This window comes from Sycon ciliatum, chromosome 3 (assembly GCF_964019385.1).
Source record: "Sycon ciliatum chromosome 3, ocSycCili1.1, whole genome shotgun sequence".
In the NCBI taxonomy this organism is placed as follows: Eukaryota; Metazoa; Porifera; class Calcarea; order Leucosolenida; family Sycettidae; genus Sycon; species Sycon ciliatum.
Window position 1 is genome coordinate 12490128 of NC_088645.1, and position 16833 is coordinate 12506960.

At 48.1% G+C, this 16833-nt stretch overlaps 2 protein-coding genes and 1 non-coding gene across 3 annotated transcripts; all 3 read right to left on the reverse strand.

The window, feature by feature from the left end:
• Positions 1 to 657: 657 nt before the first annotated feature.
• LOC135811458 (protein unc-93 homolog A-like) lies at positions 658 to 5717 on the reverse strand. Its single transcript, XM_065324699.1, has 5 exons — positions 4542 to 5717; positions 3575 to 3688; positions 2210 to 2350; positions 1365 to 1629; positions 658 to 1201 (listed from the first exon to the last, which is right to left on the reverse strand). Exons 1-5 carry the CDS (start codon positions 5406 to 5408, stop codon positions 897 to 899), a joined length of 1692 nt encoding a protein of 563 aa, XP_065180771.1. The 5' UTR covers positions 5409 to 5717; the 3' UTR covers positions 658 to 896.
• Positions 5718 to 6395: 678 nt separating this feature from the next.
• LOC135811459 (protein unc-93 homolog A-like) lies at positions 6396 to 16406 on the reverse strand. The gene is made up of 5 exons (XM_065324700.1): positions 15148 to 16406; positions 11553 to 11666; positions 10738 to 10878; positions 9993 to 10257; positions 6396 to 7537 (listed from the first exon to the last, which is right to left on the reverse strand). The coding sequence occupies exons 1-5, from the start codon at positions 15979 to 15981 to the stop codon at positions 7233 to 7235; spliced, it is 1659 nt and encodes a 552-aa protein (XP_065180772.1). The 5' UTR covers positions 15982 to 16406; the 3' UTR covers positions 6396 to 7232.
• On the reverse strand, positions 12298 to 12369 carry Trnaq-cug (transfer RNA glutamine (anticodon CUG)). Its single transcript has one exon. It is a non-coding gene; the product is annotated as a tRNA-Gln (tRNA).
• Positions 16407 to 16833: the final 427 nt, after the last annotated feature.

Sequence of the window (16833 nt, forward strand, 5' to 3'; positions counted from 1 at the left end):
GACATAAGTAATTGCCACATCATCGGATTACATCATCGGATTACATTTTTGGTACCAGGTACAGGGCTAGGCCATAGGGTGAAAGGGAAGGCCTGTGCGTGCGAAGAGCAGATCTTTGCCACGGTCAAGTTTTTTGTTGGTCACTTGCATACAAATGGAAGTCGAGTGTTCTTTCTCGGGTCGGGGGTGCTATTTGCACTAATGACCACAGTGAAATTACCGGTATGTACGTGGAAGTGCTAATAGCTATACTCGTACACCCCCAGCTAGAGCCTGTCCCTCCTAAATTAATCGTGCTCTTCCTGTCCAGTGAGAACTACTACTATGCTGTCTTATATTGGTTGCTAGCAGAATATGTACTGCTGAAACAACCAGATACATTGTAGCATGGAGCTAAAGGTTCCTCCGCCAAAGTCCATTCTGCCAGCTCCAAGCTAGCCACATGGTTTCCTGAGGAGAGAGAGAGAGAGAGAGAGAGAGAGAGAGAGAGCCGAAAGGAGGGAGAAGAGAGAGAGAGAACTAGGGAGTTGAATGCGAAACCCTTGCACAATACAACTCAACACTGGTGCTTGAACAGCCAAGTAGCTAATCGGCTGGCATGTCCAACGGCTATTGTTTGCATGCAGGTCTAAACACGCAGTACAGTGATCAGACCGGCACCATCATGACTTATTATCACGGTATTTTTTATGTTGGTACAACATCTGGCATATTTATTACCTGCCAATAATTGAATAGAGATGAATACTGAGAACCAGCCAATGGCAGAATGGGATTTCACGTTCCTCGTTTCCCACATCCTCCCCCTGGGTCATCAAGGTAATCCTGGCTAATGTTCAAGAAAATAGATTAGAATTCAGTTCGAGATCATGTCACCCCCAGCACTCTTTTCTCCCTCAAGAACTCGCGTCTGCACTCTCGGCACGAAGCCTGGGCGTGGGCGAGAGCTCAATATCTGTTCCATTTTTACGGCGATCATGTAAAGCTCTCCGTTGTCTCTGCCTGGCCTCCAGGATAGAGAATGTCACTGCAGCAAAAACTGTGTAGAGTATGGTGTATGCTAGCTTGACCTTCATCTGCTCCAGACACTTGCCGATTCTCTGGCTATACATGGCAGCCATGCCGAATCCCAAGCCTTGCCACACACGGAAGTTGGAGTTGGCTGCTTCTTGGTCTCGGGGAAACACAATGCCGACAGTAACTGAAAGCAAGGGATAAACACAGAAGGACATTTGTAAGTCTGAGGGACTAAACAGGAATGGTCTGAAGAAACATTTGACTGTTTAATCACAGGGGCATAAGCTGCATCCATGCATTTGCAGTTACAATGATAATAAATAGCACACAGGCAGATTGCAACGTACCGGCCGTGCATATGTTCCAAGTAGCGTCACTGACACCCCACACCGCCGCCAGACCGTACAGAAGCGGTGCGTTGCTTGTGCGCGACCAGAAGATGAGCCAGAGCAGCACGGTACACTGCAGCCCCGCCATCATAACAACTAACACGGCTGTATTGACCTGTTTCATCACACGCGGCAGTAGCAGAGTGATGAAGAGGTTTGTAACGCCAAACGTTGCCGTGGCATAGCCGACGTATGCAACACCGAGGCAAGGAGTGATGAAGAACTACACAATCATGCACACACACACACACACACACACACACACACACACACACACACACACACACACACGCACACACATGCACACATGCACACATGCACACACACACACACACACACACACACACACACACACACACACATACACACACATACACACACACACACACACACATACATGCACACACACACACACACACACACACACACACACACACACACACACACACACGCACACACACACACAGGCAGATACATTGCAAGGAACAAGAAACACGGGAGATGAAAGTTCGAAGAACACTTTGAACAGTCTCTGCTGGCATAATAATACTGTAATAATACGTGCAGTTCGCGTCTTCCTTGAAGCTAATAAAAAGGAGCAGGGTTGACACATTTATCAACAATGTAAATCCAAACGTGTCTGCCTCCTGCAGCTTGGAGATCGTTCTCCACGGGGAAATCTGCTGCTTTCAGGCGGTGCCGAATTGTATGTATCTTGGCATAGCGGGTAACACTTTCTATGTAAGATTTCGTTACTAAAGTTCCACTTTTGTTGGGATCAAGTAAGCAGCTGCCTTACTCACCGATGTGAAATCCGCAGAGAAGAAACCCTTCTGCAGTCCGCTTCCAAAGAAAATCGGGATGAGCAGCAGCAGGTCAATGTTCCCGACAAGACGGAGTGTGGCTGTGATCTGTTGACTGGCCGTGGATGAGGCTAGTCTTGCCTGTACAGGAAAGGAAATGCACAGGGGAAAAAAATTCACGGTTCTCTTGAGAATCAGGTAGGCTGAGTTTTGAGAATCCGTAGGAACAACACCATCCTGCAAAGATCTAAAGCCTGATTCATACTTCATTTCGCGTACGGGAAAGCGTCGCGTCGCGAAAAAGTTGATCTGAGCTCAACTATTTCGCGTACGGGAAAGCCATCGCGCAACGGTCGCACGATGACTTTCCCGTACGCGACATGAAGTATGAATCGGCGGGTCTAAGACCAAAAATCCCATTTGCTGCATCCATGCACAGGGAAGTGGACGGATAAATCAACCACAGTCCAATTGCCGGTAGCACAGCGTCCACTTGCACAGAGTGTAGTTGTTCCTCCAGCACCAACACCATCTCAAAAAATGAGTACCGTACTTTCTCTAATAAAAGCACAGGTCTCCAATAATGACCCGGGGTGATGGTGGTTTGAAATAATAAGAGCACAGTCTCCAATAACAGCGCGGGTCACAATTGGAGTATGCAACAAGTATATTGACTGCATATAAAACAGCAGTACAACATGCCAAGAACATATTTGTAAAGAGGTTTTCGGTCTACTGCTTCCTTCCTGGCGCCAATGCCATTGTGAAACATCTATTTTGACAATACATGTATTCCTGAGTTAAGGGTTGAAAAATCAGTCTTGATATGGTCAGTTTATGCCTGTATAGACTGGAGTTGGCTTGATAGTTGACAATTGAAGAAATAAGAGCCAAGTCTCTAATAGTAGCGTGGGTAGAGCTGTTACTGAAAAAATAAGAACCCCGGGCTCTTATTAGAGAAAAAAGGGTATTCCCCTTTCACAGCTACAGTTTTTAGAAGTAATACATACTGCAAGCGTGACTATCTTATCATGTTGTGCCGTGACCATGATTGTATGCACCGGCTGATGTTTATATGGACTCGGATGGAGAGCCAAGGGTAAATATATAGTAACTGGTGGTGTTAGTGGACATTATAGCGTAACTTGTAGGTTCTTGGTCCTTTTTCTTTACTATGATATTTATATGCATGTTTATCCTTGAGTTTTCTCAGCCGTCCCTCTTCCATTGCATGCAGGCTGCAATCCACTCATGTTCTGAAGTACACAGCAGATCCAGGAAAAAAAGATACTGTCAGCTGGAAAGCTCATATCTCAGTGTTCATCATGAAGGAGAGGGTAACAGCCCACCTATTCAGTCACTCACCTTAATCGATGTTGACGACGCTTTGCGCAGTCCGAACGTCAGGAGGATTCCCAGCATGACAAGTCCTAGATACACGGACAGCAGCACGTTCTTGTCTCTCTCCCGCAGAATGACCTGGGCAGAGGGGAAGACACCAAGCATAAGTAGATTGTGTTCAAGCACACAATGCAGTCCCCCAACACACACACACACACACACACACACACACACACACACACACACGTGCATGCACGTATGCACAAACACACACACACACACATCCTTACAGTTGATTACAAGTTTGATCTGTGTATAGTTGTCGGATTTGGACCAATGGACTTTAAACAGGGTGCGAACCTCATATAGGGGCTGAACTGCCTACTGAGTCCTACACATAGACCGGGCCCACTGCATTGATCACTAGGCAAGTTGAATACTAGTACCGGTACCATCACTGTGGATCATGAGTGGGACAACACAGAAGTACATCCTCTTGCTGTCTGCTTACATGTGCATGGAAGCGGTCTCCGGGCTACACAACTCACTGAAAAAGAAGAAAGGAGAAAGTCATCCGAATTTTTGGGCAGAGGCCACCTTCAGGAATGCCCCCCCCCCCCACCCTCCCCCATTACTGCGGGTCAAGAGTGCGACCGTACATGCTCTTGCTGTTTGGTTACATGTCTCAGAGCTCAGGGGCGTTGGAAGGTATTTTGGTGTGGTACGGTCAGCCATCGGAAGTACAATTTACTCGCGGAGGAGTAGCTGCTGAGGCGAAATTTGTGGAAATTTAGAGCCCAGATCAGGGTACTTTATCGATTCACGGGGTGCCTGGTACGTCAATACCGTAGTGACTGTACCGTGTCCGACGGCCCTGGAGCTGGATGTGCCGGTACACAATGCACCAATCCAGTAGTGGTGCATACATTGAGACTAGGGTATAGTATGCATGCTGTTAAAGCAGAATCATCCATCAACTACCAAACCTTACCCCGTCACTGCTCCGATGACATTCTGTTGTACTTGATGTTGAGCCAGTGGTGTTGTTCGGCGGGCTTGGCGGATTGTGAAGGACCAGCGAGGAGATTGCTGGGCCAAACACATACGCCGAAACCAAGCCAAGGTAGAGAATACTACTGAAGCGCGAGATCATCGGCTGAGCCTGCACGCCGTATATGGAAGCGTAGTCGATAGCGCTGCACGTGGCTAGAACCGTCACCGACGTGCCGATCATCATGACAAACACTCCCCACACGCCACACATCGTTAGCAGTACGGCCGGGATGACGTTGAAGTGCGCTGCTACGTACCCGAGACACGGTATCATGGACAGGCGCAGCAGCGCGATAGCCCCGATGCGTCGCAGGAGAAACGGCAGCAGGAACGTGACGCTGATCACGGACGGGAAGAAGGAGAGTGCAACGCACATCTGACCCACTCCACCGTCGGAGTTTATTGAGCTTTCCAGTGAGGCCAGACCGAAGAAGGCGTTCAGAACGCATCCAGCAGCGAACATGACAATCAGACTGTTCCGGGCATGAATCTGTGCATCCGCTTTCTCTGCTTCATTCAAATCTCCACGACTTCTAGCATTATCCACTGACTGAGCAGTACTGCCGCTGGTTTGCGTGAGTGCTTGCGAACTAGTTCGTTTCCCTTCATCGGTGCCGGCATGCGTCGACCATTTAGAGTCTGAATTCTGGAGTTCTGTATCTCCATTGTTCTCCGCGTCCAACTCTGTATCTTGTGTTAGGCGCAGATGTCCGTGGACAAAGTCTCCTTTTCCTTTCCTCCATCTGCTCCGAATACAACTACCAAGCGCATCGCTAAGGATTGACGGCTGACCGTGAACCTCCATCGAAATTTCGGACCGATACCCTTCAAGTTCAAAACCAGAACTCAGTTACTATCACTTGTCTTCAGTGATTCAATCAATGAAGTCCGCAGGACCGCTTCGCCTTTCAAACATCTCTGCGTAGTGATCGAGAGCTTCTCCCGCATCCATGGGTGATAGTACTCCTGGTAGAATCTGTAGTAGAGAAATCGGACGACTGGCACCAGCTTCACTTGATAGATCTACGGCAAACGGCAGATTGTAGACCTTCGTGCAGATCAAACAACACTCTGCACGAAATTTCTTTTCGACCAGCATTCGCTGGCCCTGTCAGGCCTGCTATGAGTATGATCAAACCGCTAAGTGTATCACTATCATTATTCATATCAGCCCTCTTCGCAGCGAGGCACCAGCGCAGCAGGTATGTGCACCATGGTGACTGGTGTAGATCTACATGCATGATCTACATCCCCCCCCCCCCCCCCCCCCAGACATACATGCATGCGAAGCCAGACGAACACCCAGTCATGTACACAAACGTGCACAGAAAGCCAACCACCCACCCCCCCCCCCCAACAGACGGAAAGACAGAGAGACACGACACACACGCGCGCGCGCGCGCACACACACACACACATACACTCAGACATGCCCATCGCGGAAGCAATGATAGCGAACAGCTATGTTAGACGTAGCAACTGGTGCTGGGATTACACCATTCAACAGCTTGCAAGGCTGATGAATTGGCCGCCACTAATTTTAGACACACAGACACACACACACACGCACACACACACACACACACACACACACACACACACACACACACCTCAGACCTGCCCATCGCAGAAGCGATGATAGCGAACAGCTATGTTAGACATAGCAACTTGTGCTGGGATTACACACACACACACACACACACACACACACACACACACACACACACACACACACACACACACACACACACACACACGCACAGACAGACACGACACACACTATTGACAACTGTAGCTGCCATAAAGCTGATGGCAGCACGAGTGAAAAAATCACACGAACACTGATATCAACTTGAACTATTCATAAGGTTGAGGCCTTGAGGGAGTTGAAAATGGGAAAAAGTCTGAGATTGAATTTCTCGAATAACTTACTTTGTCTGAATAACATAAGATGAAATATTTCTCAACTACTTGATATACATGTAATAGACAGGTGTCTTTAAAAACAATACTCAGGCTGTAAAAACTTTTAAAAAAGTGCTCACTATCCAGTGGACGGAGGTATTTTTGAAAAAAAACGGGAATTTCGAGCCCAAATCAACGCATTTTAATGATTCATGGGGTGGCTGGCGCAAAATGGGGCTAATGCCAATACCATAGTGACCGTAGCATGACCGACGCCCCCTGTGAGGCTGTGGGCAGAGCAAGCCGTGCAATACCAAAGTCACAGCCAAGCAACATAGAATGCTTGCTTTGATAGTGTCGCCATAAAGCTAGGCAGAATTCAGAAGTGCAATCTGCCACAAATGATCTGTGTTCGAGATTGGAATAAATTAGATGAGCTCAAGTTCGAGATTGCTTCTTTATTATTATTATTATTATGACGGATAACCCAAAGGCAATGGTACCTAAATCAGGGGTGTCTCCGGATCAAACACAGAGCAAGGAGCTCAGCCAGCAGAAAATGTCAGCTTCTTCCCTTCTTGGTCCGTTCTGCAGAATAGGATTTCATGTTCCTCGTCTCCCGCATTCACCACCCAAGTGGGTCGTTACGGTAACCCTGGTGAATATTCAAGAAAATAAATTACTAATCAATTCAAGATTGTGTCACCCCAGCACTCTTTCTCCATCAAGGACTCGCTTCTGCGCGCTCGGCACGAGGCCCGAGTGTTGGCACGAGCTCAATATCTGTTCTATTCTTGCGGTGATCACGTACAGTTCTCAGCCGTCTCTGCCTGACCTCCAGGATAGAGAATGTCACTGCAGCAAAAACTGTGTAGAGTATGGTGTATGCTAGCTTGACCTTCATCTGCTCCAGACACTTGCCGATTCTCTGGCTATACATGGCAGCCATGCCGAATCCCAAACCTTGCCACACACGGAAGTTGGAGTTGGCTGCTTCTTGGTCTCGCGGAAATGCCATACCGATCATGACTAAGGCACACAACAGAAACAAACACAGGAAACCCGCAAACCCTCTTAGTCTTACACTTCTCGATGTTTTCGTTTTGTAAAGCAGTAAGCATCCATCTCTTCACCGCTAACACCAAACCACATGTACAGTCAAACCTCATTAGGACGAACTCAAGGGACTGAACAAGTTTGCTTGTCTTATTCGGAGTTCTTCTTATCCCGATCTGACAAAAAAATTGATATGCATATCATATGGATTGTATTTATGTGAAGGTGCATGCTGTGGCAAATGTAAAACATGTTTTTCCATAACATAACCCAGCAACAGGTAAGTACAATGTGCAATGAATTCATGACAGCATTGCATCCACCTTGTAACATGTTTCGCCAGTACAAGAGGCCTCGACTATCGGAAAAAAATACAGCCAGCGTACCCACGGGGCCCGATAGTTCGTACTACGCACTGATTTTGTTCAAATCACGCTTGAAATTAGTTCGTCTTCATGGAAGTTCCCCGTACAGAGTTCGTCGTAAACGAATAATTTTGACTTGATTATATTATGATGTCTGGCCAACCATAGGACTGGCCCTAGTTCGTACTAAAGGAAAGTTCGCCTTATCAGTATTCGTCCTTGAGAGGTCTGACTGTACATCAATTTAGCACGTCTCGATAACAGCCTTCTCCTCGCCACTAACGACCAAAGTACACGTGCATCAATTTAGAACGTCTCGATAACAGCCTTCTCCTCGCCACTAACACCAAAGTACATGTGCATCAATTTAGAACATCTTGATAACAGCCTTGAAAAGGCAGGTGTAAATGCATGCCGTGCCGCAGTATTTCGCTCCTCAGCCAAGAGTGCAATACCAGCCTAATATGGCAGTATCAATGAAGAAAATGTTCACGGTCGAGTATAGTCACTGAGTCAGCGAAGTGAGACTCTAACAGTTTTGAGGAACTAGTCAATTTCCTCAACTCAAACTCTTGGTTTTGGCTTGCTGACTGATATTACATTCAAACCCTTAGAAGACGTACCCATAAAAAAAAAATTCACGGTTCGCTTGAGACTCGGTTTCTATAGAGGCCGAGTTTCCCGTATCCGTAGGAATGCCACCACGCTTCAAGGATCAAGGCGCAGATGCAGCTCCTAAAGCGGTGGGAGGTGAGTAGATCAGCTCACCAGCATGTGGTCAAAGACAGAAAATCCCATTCACTGCATCCATGTTTTCCTCTTGCCAGGCCACGAGTTCCCAATTAACTGTGGGTCGCAGCACGGCTGGAAAAAATCCTTCCGCTTCCAAGCAGGACTTGAACCTGGTACCCTCTGTTTCTCAATCATGGTCTTAGACCATCCCACTATGCCTGCCTGCATAAGGGAACATGGAAAAAGTACTTCCTAGGTGAAGTATTCGCTGCATAGTACACACGCACTGCAATCGAGTTAGTGTGCGTCAAAGAATACGTGCAGTGAAACCTGTCTAAGACGACCGCTCAAGGGACCTTCAACATAATGGTCTCCATTACCAGGTGGTCTCCTTACCCAGGGTCATTTGACTGGAAATAGCATCCCTTGGTCCTGGCTGCAGTGGTCTCTTATTAAGACAGGTGGTCGCCTTAGCCGAGTGGTCGTCTTGACAGGTTTTACTCTACTACACAATAACACGTCTTTAAAACAATTCACCCTGTATGTACTAAGCGGTCTACTCTACTGATCATATCAGTCTTACTGACTTGTCAGTTTGAGCACTCTGGCAAGGTACGTTCGGGCCTGATTGGAAATTTTTATTTCCATTGCTATCAGGTTCGGCCTCATTTCCTCTGTGCTGCGCTGACGAGTCCACAAAGGACGAAACAGTTCTGTCCGCAGATTGAGTGATCATATCAGTCTTATATGGAAATGCAGTGGAGCTAGGGCTCTATGGTTGGAAAGTGCACGGCAGGGCCGGGCGAGGGCCGAAGAGCGGAGAAATTGCCATCGAGCAGCCTCTAACTGTGATAAGGCGCGTGGCGGGAAAGTCCCTGATCCATCATTTCCAAGACAACAAAAACGACCTCGTTCTTTTAAAACACTGTACATGCCTACCCTGGTTAGTAGATGACCCCGGGAGTTTCAAATAGTTTGTCTAGTAAACGAGTAGTATCTACTATCTGGACGTGATTGTACGCGTTTCAGGCGTCGGGGGATTTTTGATCATTGTCTACTAATGAGGGTTGTCTTGTACCCGATGATGTCATACTAACCAGGGTAGACCTGCAGCGGGCTTTCATACACAGTTGAATTCCGTAATGAAACGTCCGTGCCAGAAGTTTCAAAGTGTTCAACTAAGCATTCTGCTGCGCCTCGGTGCAGCGCCTGCTCATTATTTGTCACGTTTGTCCTAGTCTCCGTACCATTGTCATTCATTATTCTTTTCGAGCTGGGTATGTGAACATAGTTTAAAAAAATCAAAAAAAATCAGAGTTCTGGCTACGTACCGCACTGGCAGATATTCCAGGTGGCATCACCAGCACCCCACACACCAGCCAGGCTATAGAGAAGCGGCGCGTTGCGAGTGCGCTGCCAGAAGATGAGAAAGAGCATCACCACCGACTGCACCGCAGCCATCACGGCCACCAGCACCGCTTTGTTGACGCGCCGCATGATGGCGGGCAGCAGCAACGTCATCAGGATGTTTGTAGCACCGAACGTCGCAGTAGCATAACCGACGTAAGCCACACCGAGGCAAGGAGTGATGAAGAACTGCACGGATTATAGGAGAAAGGCAATGTAGATCAATAGGTACTACCAAGAGTCCGTAAACAAGAGTTTGCAACGCGCGATTGGGTCTTGTCACGACTCGTTTTCAACATTACGTCATTTTCATGTACATTTTCATGTAGCGAATGTCGCGGCCTGCACGCGCAGCTACATGAAAATGACGTAATGTTGAAAACGAGTTGTGACAGACATTTACGTGGCGCTGCACACTCTTGGGGTTATGGACTCTTGGTACTACTAAGCAGCAGTTTTCGGCCTGTTTATCAATCAAGCCAATTCCACCACCACCACATGCGCTCTCTGGCCGACTTCATCACACCAGCAATATGACTCCAAGTTTTATGGAGGAGATTTTTACAAGTTATCAGTATCTAAAACTTGGAGTCATCTTCAACATCATCGGAATACGTATCTGCTGAATGAACGGTCCCGATCTCTGCACACACACACACACAAACGTACCGAAGTAAAATCCGCCGTGATGAAGCCCTTCTGCAGTCCACTTCCAAAGAAAATCGGGATGAGCAGAAGCAGGTCGATGTTACCGACCAGACGGAGAGTGGCTGTGATCTGTTGACTGGCCGTGGACGATGCAAGCTTGGCCTGCAACAGAGAGGAAAAAGTGAGCAAAAGAAAAAAGGGGAAGGGATGCATCTCAGGGCCAGCGTGGCATAATTTCAACGAGACACGAACTACTACAGTCCATTCATGAAAATAAAGATAACAGTTAGACCGTATAGTAGAGTACAACCTGTAACTAAAGACCACCGTGACTAGCGACCAGCCTGCTACTACAGACCACTTCGCCGGGCACGGACGGTCTCACATTCATTATGCTTGTGCTGTGCAAACCTCTAACCAAGGACCACCTGCCACTAAAGACCGCTTTCTCTGGTCCCAAGGGGTGGTCATTAGTTACCGGTTTTTACTGTACAAGGGAATAAGAACGGCCCAGGCTACAAGGCTGACCCCGGTGCAGTTCTTCGGAAACTGACAATACTGTACACCAACTACACTAACTAATGTCGTGGACATGGAAATCCGGTCGCACGTCTAGCGGCCCCAGGGCGCTGGCCATGCAGCCGTGGATAAGCGGTACACACATGCATTTATGCGCTGCAGCGTGCTGATCGCATCGAATCAACATGTGCACTGCACGCAGCGTTCTGTACACGCTGAGGGTGCCGGCCCCGGTCAATCGACTGGATTTCCATGTCCACGACAGTACATCAGTACACACAGCCGCCACTGTCGTAGCCCAGGTCAGCACAACTCGCCTTAATAGAGGTTGAGGACGGTGTGCGCATTGCAAACGTGATCAGAATCCCAATCAAGACCAGGGCAAGGTAGACGGACAGCAGGACATGTTTGTCTCTCTGCTCCAGAATCAGCTGAGGGCAAGATGAAACAAACAAACCAAACCAAAATGAGTTCACAGGCAGGCTCCGGGAAGCCACGTGGGACAAACAGCATCATTCTCTCTCTCTCTCTCTCTCTCTCTCTCTCTCTCTCTCTCTCTCTCTCTCTCTCTCTCTCTCTCTCTCTCTCTCTCTCTCTCTCTCTCTCTCTCTCTCTCTCTCTCTCTCTCTCTCACACACACACACACACACACACACACACACACACACACACACACACACACACACACACACACACACACACACACACACACACACACACACACACACACACTCCGAGTCGCAACAGAAGCATGGCACCTATTCAAAACCGTCTCTCTTCCAAGGCACAGCATATCCACACTTGCACATCATGATTGTGCATTTACAACCCGAAACGAATGTGATTGAAGCCAGGAAAAACAAACGGAAAAAAATATTTTTAAAAAACTGGCTAAGATGAATACTTCGTTTTCAATGACAAGAATATGAAGCCGAGAGAACCCTGATGGCAAGGTAAAAACTTTCAAAACCCGAGAGCTTGCTGCAGTTGGTGAAAACTGCACCCATTTTTATGTCAATTCCTGTCCATGATGCTGCAGAGCACTAACTTTGCCAAAAAGTCAGGTTCTACCGAGATTTGAACTCGGATCGCTGGATTCAGAGTCCAGAGTGCTAACCATTACACCATAGAACCCTGCACATCACTCGCAGCATTAAAATGGGAACAAGAGCCTGTGCATGCCTTGTAACAATAAAACGAGAAAAGAGGTCCCGTTTTATTGTTTCACCCTGAGGCTAGGCTATAGTTTGAACTGTCCACCTCTCTACACTGCTCCTAATGAGCTCTTAATGAGTGAAATAGCTGTCTGGAGGATACTGATGGAGCATCTACCCAAGAACGGAACAAACTTCCTCACTATGGAATATGGTGTTGTGAATGTGGGCCAGGAGCGCAGTGTGAAGAGGTGGACAGTTCAAATTATTTTCAAATGGGGCCGAGTTTGTCGCTACTTCTGAGTTACCGAGGAGAGGCTATGATCTCTCTCTCTCTCTACCTCACCTTCTCTTGTCTTTTTCGCACTAAATCCCCCCCTTCTTTTAGGCTATGGTGCGCAAGCTCACGCCGAGACCATAGGTCAGTGTTGTGGGCTTGCCTCACCGCCACAGGCTTGCGTTGCAGCCCCTGCTCTCCCTGCTGTTTTGTTATTGTATATTCTTTTGTCTTCTCCCCTTCTAACGAGTGGGTTGTGTACTTAGTAAAAATTAAAAATTAAAATATTAAAAAATGCCCATTTTTAGGCAATCCCATATCGTGAGGGTTTCTGTTGCAAGCAAAGACACCATAACTAGCTGGTTGTGTGGGGAAATTAGTCAGATTAGATAATAATTATGCAGGTGGCTGAAAAGGAGCTGGTGAATTCTGTTATGTTACAGATTGATGAGTGAAGACTATTGGTTTCCCCGAACATCCATTCCGATACAGTATAGCGGACTACGGGAAACTACTAGAGAATTGACTTGAATACTGTCACGCCTATGCGATGTAGGTCTTCCACTTGTCGGCAAAAGCCACCATTGTACTGACGTAGCTTGCACCTATAGTCTGTTTCAAAAAGATTTACAATCAGGTTTGGGTCTTAAAAAGTATGAAGATAAGGGAAATTTGGACAACAAAGTACATAGAATGGCTTGTTAGGACACGGCAAATTGTTCTGTGAAGGTTTCGGAACAATTGGACCAACCGTTAAGGAGTTAGAATTTCGGCCAGGTTTCCGGCCTTTTCCCATGGTTTACAATTTGCCCAGGAAACCAGTATCGATTTTTTATCGAAACCCACGATTTATCCTTTCCTTTTTGGCCTTGTGGTTATGAATGCTGTCTGCTGACCATGAAGTTGTGAGTTCAAATCCCAACCTATCCTCACGTCAAACCTTTTTTCATTGTTTTGGTGATCAAGCTGGTACAAGACAAAGAAGGTGGCTGCACCAAACGACTTGTTGTTGCAGCTCGCGCTTCCTGCCAAACTGACTGACACTTGACTGGCTCACGCCATGTGAACACACCCACAACACTGCAATGGTGTGAGTGAATTATAATGGAAGTCGTCGCGCTGTAGCTTTTTGAGATTTATTTTAGTATTTCAAGATCGCCAATTTATTTGAATTTAGCAGTCAACGCCGTCTTCTATCAGCGTTCACAAGCGTTTGCTTTTCTCAAAATGTCGTCGAAGTCACACGGATAGCTTTGCCAAGTCATGGCCTTGGGAATGAGTCCGTGTCGATGTCGTTTTCGTCACACGGTGAGTAAATTGCATCGCAGCTCAAAGAAACTATTTTGGTCACAAAACGGACCCATGCAGCTCGTCAACATTTACAACGCTTTCGTTTCGACATGTCCTCTCTGACTCCATTATCGATACGAGGAAGAACTCGTTTGTTGTAAACCAGACGTACGTCCATATCATGACTGTGTCAACGTGAGTGAGTTGTCATTTTTCCTGCTTTCGCGCGGAATATTTCTTCGAGTTCACAGTGAGTTTTTCCAGGCAGCGCTCGAGTGCTCATACGGTAAGACGCCAAACTCCGCGGGCGATCGCCAGGGTTGTAAATCTTTTTGAAACGGACTGTAGGCCATGATACCTGCACCAGGGTCGTAGCTGGTCCCCCTTTCATGGGGGTGCATGGCCGCATATATGTAGGATGGGTGGTGCAGGTCATTCATAGTCATTATGTGTATGCTGAACCTAGGTCAAAATTATTAGGGGAGGGGGTGCCCATCCTTCTTGCTACAGAGCCTAGGCGCTACAAACATGGGTCGTCAGGGCACCGCCAGGCTGTGAAGGAAGGCCATGTACTCACCACGGCTCAAGTCAACAGATGTCTCTGTATCACGATTTTCAGTCAGGCATTGAACAAGCAATAAAGTAGGAATGAAATAGTGTGTGTGTGTGGGAGGGGGAGAGGAAGTGTGGAGGGGGAGAGTGAAGGGTGGGTGAAGTGTGTGTGTGGGGGGGGGGGGGAGAGGAAGTGTGGAGGGGGAGAGTGAAGGGTGGGCGAAGTGTGTGTGTGGGGGGGGGGGGGGGAGGAAGTATGGAGGGGGAGAGTGAAGGGTGGACGAAGTGTGTGTGTGGGGGGGGGGGGGGAGGAAGTGTGGAGGGGAGAGTGAAGGGTGGGCGAAGTGTGGGGGGGGGGGGAGGAGAAGGAAGTGTGGAGGGAGAGGGAGTGTAGAGGCGGGGAGGGGTGAAGGGCGGAGGGGGGTGGGAGTGGAGGAGGATGGAGTTCGGAGGGGGAGAGATGGCAGAGGAGGAGGAGGGGGTAGAGTGTGGAGGGGGAGGGGGATGGAGTATGTATGTCTGTGTCTGCGTGTGGGGAGAGGGAGGGGAGGGGGGGGGGGGGAGGGTGGAGAGGCGAACCAGAACCAATGACAAGGGAAACGAAGAACAACGCCATTAGCACAACCCTATCCTACTCACCGTATCACTAATCTCATTGCACTCTCTTGATCTAGACATGGACGTCATGTTGTTGGACGGTCTCGGCGGATTGTGCAGCACCAGCGAAGAGATTGTCGGTCCGAACACAAACGCCGACATCAGACCGAGGTAGAGGATGCTGCTGAAGCGTGAGATCATGCGATCGGCCGGCACTTTGTAGATTGCAGCGTAGTCGATAGCACTGCACGTGACCATGGTCGTCACCGAGGTGTTCTGCATCATCAGAAACGCTCCCCACAGCGCGCACATCGTCAGCAGACTAGCCGGCTGCACTTGGAAATGAGCCGCAACGTAGCCCAGGCACGGCACCATGGACAAACGCGCCGTACGGATCGCTCCCAGGCGTCGCAGCAGGAACGGCAGCAGGAATGTGACGGTGACGACTGAAGGGAAGAACGAGAGTGCAACGCACGCCTGACCGAGTCCACCATCGGAGTTGATAGAGCTTTCCAATGAAGCCAGGCCAAAGAACGCGTTCAGAACGCACGCCACGGCAAACATGACAATAAAGCAATTCCTAGCGTGAATTTGCGCGTCTTTCTTTCCAGCCGCACTCAAATATCTGCTAGTACATAGGCTAGTAGTGGGGGTTAGGTCAGTGGAAGACCTCCAATCCCCTTCAGTGGTGCTAGCATGTCCATGGTTCGCCTGCTGGTGTTCATTCTCATGTTCAGTGCCCGTGCTCAAATCGTCCTCCCCCGCCTCGTGCGTAGGCAAGCGGCAGCCATTTCCGTCGTGTCTTCTCTTTCTCCAGCCGCTCAGCGTCCAGCCCCCAAGCGTGTCGCTAAGAATGGACGGTTCACTGCGATCCATGGTACGTTGGCAGAGAATACGACGTTATTACAGACAGCCGGAATCATTGGAAAAGCCGTTGGTTATACCCTTCTCCGCAAAGGTATGATAATTATTTGTCCGGTCATTGCGCTATCGTCTCGAGAGCATCCAGTCCCGCTTCGATACCAGTAGTACAGTAATCGTCTCCCACGCAGTGTCGCGCACAGGGCTGTTTGGGGATATGATAAGCTAGCCTGCTACTGTAGTCTGTAGCCAGCACTAACAGACTTTTGTGATCTATTGTGTTTCCTTGGGTAAATCTACTGGTACATGGTGCGTTCCAGCAATCCAGGTTTACGACACCGATACTCGCCGGACTGAACCTTCACTGGCTTCATGAATTCAGTCTGCAGATCTGAGCAAAACATCATTGAATCAATACAATCATGACATGATTGTAATAATTTTATTATGGTCGAATTTACACTTGCATGCAAAACAATGCCCGTCGGATCGCCATAATTTTATTTTGGCCTGGTGTGGGAACAGATTACAGACACTCCACTCATTTAATACTGAGACAGCAAAACCAGGGAGCCCTACACATACAGATAATAATTATATCCGGACAGGTTGGGACAAGCAAACATTTTTTTATGCCTATCAATGCCGATTATCGATTATGGGTTTTGGGGCCAGAAATGCCAATTATAGTGGGCAATTGTTGCGGCTCTAGATGGGTCAGAAAGGTACCCGGCGGTAGACGGACGTGCGGACTAGAGACGTGTCCGGATGTACGGGTTTTTCTTCTTTCCTTTTCCTTTCTTGTTATTACCGGTATGACTCGTGATCTTTAACTATCCGGCGTGTATTTACCGCCACAAAAAAAAA